At 33.0% G+C, this 12,572-nt stretch overlaps 1 protein-coding gene across 1 annotated transcript; it reads left to right on the plus strand.

Annotated features, from left to right (window-relative positions):
* Nucleotides 1–256: 256 nt before the first annotated feature.
* On the plus strand, nt 257–10,573 carry LOC115891046 (putative inorganic phosphate cotransporter). Its single transcript, XM_030911445.1, has 5 exons — nt 257–473; nt 3,822–3,971; nt 6,354–6,486; nt 6,545–6,790; nt 10,321–10,573. The coding sequence occupies exons 1-4, from the start codon at nt 279–281 to the stop codon at nt 6,613–6,615; spliced, it is 549 nt and encodes a 182-aa protein (XP_030767305.1). The 5' UTR covers nt 257–278; the 3' UTR covers nt 6,616–6,790; nt 10,321–10,573.
* The last annotated feature ends 1,999 nt before the right edge of the window (nt 10,574–12,572 follow it).

Genomic DNA, 12,572 nt, shown 5'->3' on the forward strand with positions numbered 1-12,572 from the left:
CGGGTGAGTTGAATATCCGGAAAGTTGAATTATTGAATGCTATTGCACTCAACAACGCCCTAATTGTGCTCTCTTTTACGCGTTAACATTTTTTCGGCAATTTTATTAACATTTGAAATTGTCACAACACAACACGACGCCTAGTTAGGATTCTTTTTCACGGATTTCACTCAATTTAGGAGCCGGTACGACATAGGGACTTTCCCCTTTTTGTTTTTGTTTTCGAAACTAAATTACTAAACGGAATTTTAGGTGTCGCATTTGGTACAATCTTCGCCATGCCAGTGACAGGTGTCATTTCAGCCTCCTGGGCAGGATGGCCGGCAGCATTTTACTTCTTCGGTGGTGTCGGATTGGGTTGGTGCGTGCTGTGGATTATATGGGGACGAAACAGTCCAGCCGACGACAAAACGATAACTCCAGAAGAGAAATATTATATTGAATCGTCGCTTAAAAATACAGGAGATAAAAAGGTAAATTTATATATTCTAACAAGAGGTTTCTTAGGATGTATACACATAATTACGCACTTTTTGTTTAAATTCAGACCTTGTTTATATAGTCAAAAATAGCTCAAACATGTTTACTTTTAAACGTTGATACAGCCTGTCAAAGAACTATTTCTATTGATGACATCCAAAAAATTAGAGAGAAAGGATTAATCTATACTATGCACTAAAAGGACAGAACTGTCATTGTCATTTATCCTCTTGGTGGGCAGACTATACTTCTGTTTTGATGAACCTATGAATAAAATTGGTTTAAGATTGAATCAACTTGGTATCAAATAAAAAATCGGTAAAAAAAACTTTTAAGTTAAACGATTTTATCTTATGTGCACTGAAAAATAGAAAATAATAATAACAATTAGGTATTTTGAACTTCTAGTTCAGAAATATTTTAGTACTAGGCAGAACAGCTTTTAGGCATATTAGACTAAAATAAAAACGTGGGGCCCATTAACTATTACTGTAATACTTTCTTCTATACTAAGTATGGATTGCATCGACTTACTATAATCGTAACTGGAGATTTTGACAATCAATAACCAGCCGTGGCGGCTTCACCAGCGAACGCCGAGCTCATGATCTACCAAAGTATAAAGATATGCTTTGCCATGGGTAGGATTTCAGAGGAGCCCCACGTTTTTATTTTTAGTCTAATATGCCTAAAAGCTATTCTGCCTAGTACTAAAATATTTCTGAACTAGAAGTTCAAAATACCTAATTGTTATTATTATTTTTAGTTTCAGTGCACATAAGATAAAAAAACCGTTTAACTTAAAAGTTTTTTACCGATTTTTTATTTTCTAGTTTTTAGTATTTAACGGAAATGCCTCTACCGAATATTCCTCATTCTATTTAATTCATTTAGTGCATCATTATTACATGGTTTTTTACCTGATGATTTATTTTTGTTTGTTTTTTTTTATTTATTGTTACCATGTTGTTCCTAATGAGTAATGGACATTTTAACGGTCGACCCCCCCCCAGAGGTCCAGTAGAGGGGCAAGGCTATAATATACAACAAGAGGCACCCAATCTTGAGGGGAAAACGCTTGCGACATTACATTTTTAGCCACCCTAATGCGATACAGTCCTCAGCACGTTTTAACCTATTACCTTAACTTGAGTGGTAAACCTACCGCTAACTACGTAGGTACATCTAATCACCTTTTTTTTATCTGTCCTTCTAACGTCACACAATCTTGGACACAACTGTTCTGGACACGACTACTCATGCCCTCACCTAATACGCCATTTTGTAACGACGTCCATCTTGGATTTTAAATTTTGTCATAATCACAGTATTCTACTAGTGTAGCCCTTTCATTTGATACCCATATTGAGGGGGTTGTGGAAAAATATGAAATCCGCCATTTTGCACCGGCGGCCATCTTAGATTTACAATGTTATTGATATTACTATATTGTATTGTCATCTGAACTAAAGGTGTGTACCAAATTTCAGATCAATCTGACAACAGGAAGGTACTTAAATTTCAATTTCTAATATTGGCCCAAATAAATAAATACCGTACGGGTCGAGCTCAAGAACGGTAAACTAATAGGATTGCTCATCCTCATAAGACGTACGTTTGCCTCTTCCCGCGCTTCAGCTGACAGTTGTGACGTCATTGTAGTCCTTGTCAAAGCCTTCGTGGCCTTGTCATGATAGTGTGTATTATTAGTTGCCTATGGCAAACTTATAAAAATAACAGCTGAGAAATTTTGAGTTAATTATTTTGTCAATTTTAAATGTGAAAAAGGTATCTTTAAAGTTTTTAGAGCTATAGAGTGTATAAATACGTTCATTTTGTGTTGTGGATTGTGACAAAGTGCATACTAAGTGCCCACGATTTTGTTTATTAATTATTTTAAAGCAAAATATGGAAGTACTCTAAAAAGAATGCTTGCAAAAGGTGATGCTGGGAACTGCTGTTTTTAAAAATGCATTATCCGAGTATTTAATAGGATTTATACAGTTAATTTTCTATACTGCATACATATAAGGTGTTTAAATAAATAAACTAAATAATGAACGTTTTGCATTCGGCAACCAATAATACACACACGTGCATTATTGGTTGCCGGATAAGGACTAATAATCATGACAAGGACTACAATGACGTCACAAAGCGAGTAGTTTTCGCATGCACCTGGCGGACACTTTTGGCTGAATGAGCAGTCCTATTAGATTAACTGTTCTTGGGTCGAGCTAAATAAAACCGTTTAAATATGCGCTATTTTGCTCTACTTGTGAAGAATGAGATGAACTGTACCCTAGTGACATTGTTAGTGTTCATATGAAGACTTGGAGTAAATAATGTTCTAAGTGCCAAAATCATTATTTCGAGATAAACAACATTTTTTATTTAATAACCAATGTATAAGAACGGGCAGTGTCTCTATTGAGATTTTTTTTCAATACAGTTTAATAGCCGTTACACTTACCGTTTTATACAGGGTGAGTCTTAAATATGAGCAAATATTTTCTGAGCTCGTAGATCTCGATAAAATAAACATATTTTCTCTTTACAGTTTCTCAAATAAGTCCAAAATAACATGAAGAATTATTTTACATTCAAAATTTCCAAAAAAATATGTTTTTTGTTTAAATTTGAGAATAACTGGGTCCGAGGGATGACTCACTATTGGAATTACATATATATTTTCTTGGCAGGTGCCGGCAGTCATTGGCAGTCTTACGGTAGTCGCCTATAATAATTACATGGCAGTCATAGGCAGTCTTCTTTCGCAGTCACTGGCATTCGCTTGGCAGTGAAATTATATTTTTGGCACTACTTGTACATTTTACCCAAGTGGGACACCCTGCGACGGATCTTATCTAGGTTTTCTTTCTTGTAATTTGTAAAATTTCCAAAAAATTTTTTCAAAAAATTCCAAATTTACAAAAAAAAATTACAAAAAATCTCTCATAATCGTGTTTCTGTGGTCGAAATATACTACCTCTAAAGTTATTTAAGACTCACCCTGTATATGTTGTTGGTTGGTAAATGGAACTTTTAGGTCATTTTACAAATGAAACATGACAAACCGATTTTTTGGCAACTTCAATTCTTCATATGTTTCGTTTCCAAATTCACAAAATAATGTTGAAATTAAAAAAATATATACCTACGTACGGTATTGAATAAAGTAATAAAAGTCCTTGTCCAAAAAAGGGCTCAAACTGCAAGTATGCAAAGCCATTTACTACTTCAAATAGTATTTTGTTTCTATTAATATTAATATGTTTATATAAAATGAATCAAGATTTAACATCTATAATCTATTATATTTGAAAATATTTCATTTTTAGCCGCCTAAAACTCCATGGAAGGAAATCTTAACGTCAATGCCTGTATGGGCAATAGTTGTGGCAAATTTCGGACAAAATTGGGGATACTCGGCTCTTCTGACCGAAATATCAAATTATTTGAACAAAGTTTGTGGTCAGGATGTTTCAAGTGTAAGTATAATCATAAGAAAAAATTATTAAAAATAGACTCAAATACACACACAGGAAAAACCTAGGGATATCATTTTATTAAAGTTAAAAATAAACGTTTTGAATAAACAACCACATATTTGTATAAGCCGATTCTTTCTACTTCGATTGAAACGATAGTCACACTAGTTATTTCTAAATTTGCGATATTTGCAGAAGTGTTTGTGCATTTTTTGTCAAATGTATAAAAAGCACCTAGCATCAATTGTTCGAATTTAACCTGTACTGGCTATGTTTTTATGATAACTGGCCAGAATTTATTCAAATAACTCTGTTTAGTATTAACCGACTTAACAGAGACGAAATGCTAAGGACCATGGGTATGCTTGAAGCTGGAATGCGCCAAATCGACGTAGCTAGAGCATTAAATACAACGCAAACTGCAATATCGCGATTAAGTGCGCGCTACCGTGAAAGTGGTGATGTTGCTGAAAGGCACACAAGGCGACATCGCATTACTACCCCTCAGCAAGATCATTTTTTACAATTAAATGCTCGACGCCGACCGACTCTTACAACACCAGAGCTTAGTTTAATTCTTCAGGCAACACATAATGTAACCGTTAGTCCTGACACTGTTCGCAATAGATTAAGAGAGGTCAACTTAAGAAGCAGACGCCCCTCGAGAGCTCAACCCTTAACGAGAGGAAATCGATAGGTACGATATTTGTGGGCTCAAGATCATGTTCAGTGGTCGAATGAACAATGGGCCAATGTTCTCTTCACGGATGAGTCACGCTTTGGAATTCATCCGGATTCGAGAAGGCTTAGGGTATGGAGAGAACCGGGAAACCTAATTCGGTTGGATCATGTTCAGGAAGTGCACCCATATCAAGGTGGAACAGTTATGGTCTGGGGAGGAGTCCAGTTAGGCCGAAAAACCGATCTCGTTTGAAAGGTTTCTAACAGGAATCACATATCGTGATTTAATTCTTGAGCCTGTCGTGTTACCATATGCCAATGATTTTGGGGAGAAACTTCATTCTCATGCATGACAATGCACGGCCTCATACAGCAGAGTGGTAAGTGAGTTTATCAATGCTCATCAATTAACATCTTACCCTGGCCGGCACAATCTCCTGACCTCAACCCCATCGAGCACGTATGGGACGCGGTCCAAAGAAGAATTTTGAGAATGGGTATGCCTCGTGAAACTCGTAGGGATCTGATTCGGGCCGTGAATGCAGCACCTTATCAGGAGAATGGAGAGACGATGTAGGGCTGTAATGAACAGTGGAGGAGGCCATGCCCTTTATTAAGTAAAAATGGTTTTATCTTTTTTTTTTAATTCACAGTTTAGAATAAAAAAAATGTGTGTATTTTTTTGAGTTCAATAAAAATCAAGGTAAATTTGAAGAATTGGGTAAATTTCGCATTTTTATTTCCAATACGTCCTGTAAACTATTTGTTAATTTTAATTTTATTATATCAGAAATGCAAATAATAAAATTACTGACGATGGCTGGATAAAATTGTAATATCCCTAGACTTATCCGGTGTGTGTATATACGTGTATACTCAATTTTATCAATACATGTACTATCAAGTACATAAACTATGTACTTCGAAGGTTGTGACATTCGTTGAGTAATAACATAAATTGTGACATCTATTGATTATTTCAATTCCAGACATTGCTGGTAGCGATTTTTACCAAGAGAATTTTTTATGTGAAAAACACCCAGACACCAATGATCAGTTTTTTGTTTAAAATAGATCAGAAATTATTCAAAAAAACCCAAAATAAAAATGAAATTTCTACACCCTGAATGTCCTAAATGGAAGATTTTACGATATAAATTTAAATGAACTTTTTTATCTTATTCTAATCTGCAGAATATGTTGCCAAAATTTCCAGATTACATTCTGACCACCCCGTATAGACAGTCGAATTTATAAACATTCTACATTGTTTTCAAAACCATATATAATATTAAAGCCTTTTACCGATTAATTGATCAAATTTTGATTAGATCGATAAGATTATTTATTAAGTCAAAGTAAACACATTTTTTGCATGTTTAATAGTGCAATCTTCTAGGAGAATGGCAACTAAATGGAAACACTTAAAACTTAAAATATTTTAGATAAAAATACAGGAATAAGAACCAAAAATTTTATTTTTTTCGGTTAGGTAAATTTGTTATTATATGTACTTAAACACAGTGTCATATTTAAAACAAATATCATAAAAACAGATTTTTCAATAATCTAGAAGCCATGGTTTACTCTCAGACGACAATACTTAAAACACGAACAAAACAAAAGATTCATGATTATTGAATCGTTTATGTCTATGACACTTTGGTAAATGACTAATAATAAAACTGATAACATTTTTAGAGTTCTTGGTTATCAGCTGCACCATATCTAGCTCTCTTCATCCTAGGAATGACGTTTGGCCCTATAGCTGATTGGCTTATAGTCAAAAACTACCTCTCGGCAACTAACACGAGAAAACTGATGAACACAATAGGTATTTCAACTATTTAGTTTATTTGTTATAAATGATACAAATTATATTTTCTTTCTAGGGACTTTTTGGGCCAGCTATTGCCCTTGCCGTCCTTGGTTATATACCAAAAGAAAATATCTTTTTGATTGAAACACTCTTAATTATTGCTGTTGGTATCAACGCAGCTGTTTGGTGTGGCTTCCAGGTGAATCACGTGGATTTATCACCGAAGTTTTCAGGAATTTTGATGGGACTGGGAAATGGATCGTCGAATATATTTTCCATTGTTTCTCCTAACATAGTGGGGGCTATTGTTACTCATGAAGTAAGAACTATACATATTATAAATAGTATACTGTACTAAAGCAATATTGCTTACTGTTTTAGACATAATTTTAGCTATGTTAGATTGATCAGTTCATAATACAAACTAATTTAAACAAAACTTTGCTAGTACTATACAAAAGATATACCTCCGTTGACCGATATACAGGGTGTCCCAGGATAAGCGTGTATTGGAAGTATCTAAAGAACTATATACAATATCTAGATCGGAGATTTTTTGAAAATTCTATGAATATTGATATTAAACACTCTATACCTAACATTAACCTTTTTTGAGGAAAAAAATACTTAAAATTTTTGGACAAAAAAAACTGCCTGTCAAAAATATGTGAATAGCCTAAACGTCAAATTTAGTTATTACCACAGCCACTGTGCCATAAAGAGAAGGCATGTGGCTAACTATTTAAAAAAAAATTGTTCGAATTTCGAATGCCATATAATAATGACAGCAGCTGTCATGGAATTTAACGATTAAAAAATTATCATAAATCATTTTTTTCAAAAGGAAACCCACTTTTTTATTTCACTAGTGAAAAGGCTTTTTCAATTCGTTACTTTTTGATTATACATGTTTCTATACCTAAAATAAATTGTTTTTAAGTTATTTAAGATTTAGTTTTAAAGCGTATATTTCTTGCTTTAACCAGTAGCCTCCCAAGTAGCATCTATCTGACTTCGAACTAAATCTGACCTGAAGCGACGTCAGACTTTGTGCAAATTTAGGTCGGGTGCTGGTGATACGACTGGTGACGTCACTTTCCTATTAAAAGTGACGTCGTTGGATCCGAGTCGGCAAATCCAACGATTTGTCGACGTACAAAATAACAACGTACCATTTTTATTAATTTCCCAACGTCGTTCCAACGTTGGCTTGCACGACGGACCTATACTTGAACTAGCCCGACGTCTACCCGTTGTCCGAATAGGATACGTCTCACTGATAATCCCTAAAGTAACGTCCAATTATATTTTGTTGTATTTTATGTTCATATTGTTAACCTAATTTACGTATCTCTATTTACGTCCGTAAATACAACCCATTAAGTAGCATTTGCGGCCTAATAAACATCATGAACATAACCTAATAAAAAAGTTTTTGTAAACAAACTTAATTTTTTTGATTATGCCTAAAAAACACTAAAAAGGCATTTAGACATTCATCTACATTTTACAGAAAGAGGTCGAGGCTTTTGCAAAATAATAATAGTAGTAGTGATGTCTTCCCTCCGCCCACGAATGCTTTTTATCCGGAAGAGATGCTGCATTACACTTGTGCATCTTAATTTCATTTTTAGCTTAAGAAACCAGCAGACCCCATCCTCCTCCCACATGTGAGGTACTGGTTCCAATTCTTTTAAATTTTTGTATATACTATCTTAAAAAAGTGGCTGCCCATTGTTTTAAAGAGAAAACAAAAACTAAAATATAGTTGCACAAATCCACAAATCACTGATACGCAAAGTGAGGTTACGTGGCGTACGTTGGAATTATATACGTCATAATACGATTGCCGGTCGTCCGGTTTGATGACTTCGGTCGTGTGAGACGACTAATGTTGGAGACCCGGTCGGAATTGGTATATTGGTAGTTCATATTAAGTCGGACACAGAAATCCGCCATTCTTAACAGGTATGCGATTGTGAGCCATTTTTGAAATCGTTTTTTGTTTTTAAAATTTATATTCACATTCCGATTTCTAGTAGAATAATATTGATAAGGTTGAGTTTGGGGGGAACCACAGTACAGTTTTATGATTAAACCAGCTAGAAAATAAATAAAATATTTTGTGAGTTACTTTTTAATAGATATTTTTTATTTCATAAATTACCTACTTTTGAAGGCGCTCGTTGTTTTCCGGAGTATTTTAATCAGATATATAAAAAAAGTGACTTCCGTTGACAAAACTGATGTCTGGATTAATGATTCAGAATTATTATAATATCAAATTAGGTAGACACTTATAGTTCTATTCGAGGAGTGATTATGAATCCATTTGTAATTAGGTAGTTTGGTTAGGTTTTTATGTATTCTTTGTAACGAATATGAAACCAAACGTAACGTAAGTGCTTAGCGACGAATTTTGAGTGACTAAAATCCAACGTAATATGACGTTGGTAATTGGTAGAATTACATTCCCTATTAGGTCAGATACCGACGTCGAGGCGACCCGAATCGGTATTCCCCATTTAGGTGCAAATAAGGGTCGTCAGGCGGTCGAACCGACGTTGGTACCCGACGTCGGGTTTATTGAACGCGACGTATACCCAACGTTAGATAACGTCCAAATGCTACTTGGGCTATGACTTTAAACGTCAAGTGATGTAAAACAATAGATCTGGCCATGTCATATTGTGACACTTTGTCAAAAAGCAGTATGTTACCGATCATCATTTCCAAGCCAACTTTGCGCTGTTTTTTTCGATCATACGGCGTCAGCGATGGCTATGAAATGAAGATCGCTGTTATTTTATATGTAAAATGATATAGGGAATGTCACTGTTTTTTTTTCGATCATACGGTATCATCTATTAGATATCACTAAAGAGCGAAAATACGAGATATATTTTTATAAATACACTTTTCAAACTTTCAAGAAGACAGTATTTATCATATAGGAAATTCAAATAATTCGTTTTCTGACAGATGGAAATAAATTGTCTCACAGTTTGACACTTAATGTCAAAGGAAGCTAGATAAAACCAAGAAAAATATACGTTTTCAAACTTAATCTTAAATAACTTAAAAACGATTTATTTTAGGTAATAGAAACATGTACACTCAAAAAGTAACAAATTCGAAAACTTTTTCACTAGTGAAATAAAAAAGTGGGTTTCCATTTGAAAAAAATTATTTATGATACTTTTTTAATCACTCAATTCCATGACAGCTACCGCCATTTTTATATGACATTTGAAAAATTTAATTTTTGAAATAGATAGCCACATGTTTTCTCTTTATGTCACAATGGCTGTGGTAATCACTAAATTTGACTTTTAGGTTATACAAATTTTTTTGACATGAAGATATTTTCGTCCAAAAATGTTAAATATTTTTTTTTCTCAAAAACGGTTAATGTTAGGTATAGCGTGTTTAACATCAATATTGATAGAATTTTACAGAGAATTTGAGGATGTAATAAAAAATGTGGGCACCCATTTAAAATAAGAAAGTTGCTGTCAACTTCCGGTATTTCCGAAAGTGGTGTCGCCAGATTGAAAATATTTTTAATCGATAGATCTCGTTGCAAAACAATGATGTGTAAAAAATCTCCGATCTAGATCTTGTGGTTCTCTAGAAACTTCTAATGCACGCTCAGCCTGGGACACCCTGTATATTAATCCTATTAGATTTAAATGCCTACATGTCTACTGATCTTGCAGTGTCTTGTTAATAGACTCTAGAGTTTTCATATTTCCCATCTTTGCTTGGCAGGCCTGCTTGCAATTTTGTCGAAACATATTTAGCATTACATGAGTACGATTTAATAGTGACATTATATTAATATTTTAGACAGATCCAACGCAGTGGCGAACAGTTTTCTTAATAGCAGCCGCTATATACATCTTATCGGATATATTTTTCGTTATTTATGCCAAAGGAGAACGACAATGGTGGGATAGCTTAGGAGATGAAGAGGAAACTACCGAAAGTGATTCCCAATTTCAAGAGATCAAATTGGAGAGAGAATCTTGATTAGTATTTATATGTATTAAATAGTGTTTTTTTATAATAAAACTTTGTACTATATTAAATAATATATCTTCTTTTATACCGAGCATTTTATTTTCCATAATATGTGTAAAAATTACTTCAATTTTTTTTAGATATTGATACACTTGATAACAATAACATATCTAGATATTAACCTGTAGATAACTAGTGTCAATCATTCATTATTAGAAGTTCATAATAAATGAATAATCTGATATTATCAAAAGTTAAAAAATAGTTTAAATCCCATAAGAAATCTATAATCTATACAAGTTATTTTATTTTGAATATGGCGAAGGTGCCAGGATAAGAAGGTGCCAGTATATACAGGGTGTTTCAAAACAAATGCGAAAAACTTCAGGGGGTGATTCCTTGTTCAAAATAAACGGTAGTTTGCTTCATAAACGTTGTGTCAAAAGTCAACCATTAGGGAGATATTGCGGTACAAAGATGGCGGAAAAATAATGTTTTTATTTTTTATCTTGAAAACGAAAAGAGATAGACTAATAAAATTTTATGGAAGCATTACTGTTATGAAAACACACTTTCTGGTAATTTTTTCACTTTTTTAAAATGAGTGGAAGGGGTTGAAATAAACTACTTATCATTCTTGTTAACGAAATTTAAAGAAAAATCTTATCAAACACATGCAAAAAAATTAATTTGGATAGTTTAGTTTGTTTAGAAACTTTTTTATCTCTTGTATTTTTTTGAAAAAACTCACCGATTTGAAATTAAAAAAAAATGTGAAGCATTACATGTCAGGACAAAAAACATTTTCTGATAAAGAATCTAGTGGGCTGCTGTAATTTTTTTAGGAAAAAATCTAATCGGCCGCTGTTACTTTTTAGGATGTTCCTAATATTATTTTATTTGACATTACTCTACTGCAATACGTTATTATCTAGATGATTATTCTTATCGTTATTATCACTAGATTCTTTATCAGAAAATGTTTTTTGTCCTGACATGTAATGCTTTACATTTTATTTTTTAATTTCCAATCGGTGAGTTTTATCGAAAAAACACAAGAGGTAAAAAAGTTTCTAAACCAACTAAACTATCCAAATTAAAGCATTTGCATATGTTTGATAAGATTTTTCTTTAAATTTCGTTAACAAGAATGATAGGGGTAGTTTATTTCAACCCCTTCCACTCATTTTAAAAAAGTAAAAAATTACCTGAAAGTGTGTTTTTATAACAGTAATGCTTCCATAATATTTCATTAGTCTATCTCTTTTCGTTTTCAAGATAAAAAATAAAAACATTATTTTTCCGCCATCTATGTACCGCGATATCTCCCTAATGGTTGATTTTTGACCCAACGTTTATGAAGCAAACTACCCTTTATTTTGAACAAGGAATCACCCCCTAAAGTTTTTCGCATTTGTTTTGAAACACCCTGTATATATAAATTAAGGTACCTATATAGGTAAAATTGGAAACAGAATATGCCTAATAAAATATTAATTAAATATCTAAAGCTAGATGCTATTAATTTGTTACATTACACTATTAATTTATGATATTAATGAAATAATTTAAAGTCATTTTAAATTAAACAAATTGACATATACATTATAAAAGTAAGGTATCTTAAAATGTATCCTTGTAGAAAACATAAAAATGAGATATTATGAAAGAACTAAAAATTTTACTACATTGTAGTATCTCAAAAAAGCATTAGCGTCACTAGCAATTTATCCTGGGGTGGGCCTGAGGGGGCCTAGGGCTTTTGTTTTTTTTTAAATGAAAAATAATTTTAAAAAACACATTTTTTGAATACAATTTTACATGAATTTCTCTATCAGTAAATTTCATAGATTTGGTTATCAAACCGTGTTCCCGTAGATTACCTAAATACCTACAAATTTTCTAAAAAAATAAAAATTAACAAATTTTTTAAACACAATAAAATAATATTAACGAAACAAAACTAGAAAACGTCATTTTTACTACATCACATGCAAGCAAATAAAAATTAATACGTAGCCAAGAGTCATAATTCAGGATATCTCTGTGGGGTGCCCAGCAGTACCTGGGGGGGGGGG

The sequence above is a fragment of the Sitophilus oryzae genome, unplaced genomic scaffold (assembly GCF_002938485.1).
Source record: "Sitophilus oryzae breed Bouriz unplaced genomic scaffold, Soryzae_2.0 scaffold_944_pilon_pilon, whole genome shotgun sequence".
In the NCBI taxonomy this organism is placed as follows: Eukaryota; Metazoa; Arthropoda; class Insecta; order Coleoptera; family Curculionidae; genus Sitophilus; species Sitophilus oryzae.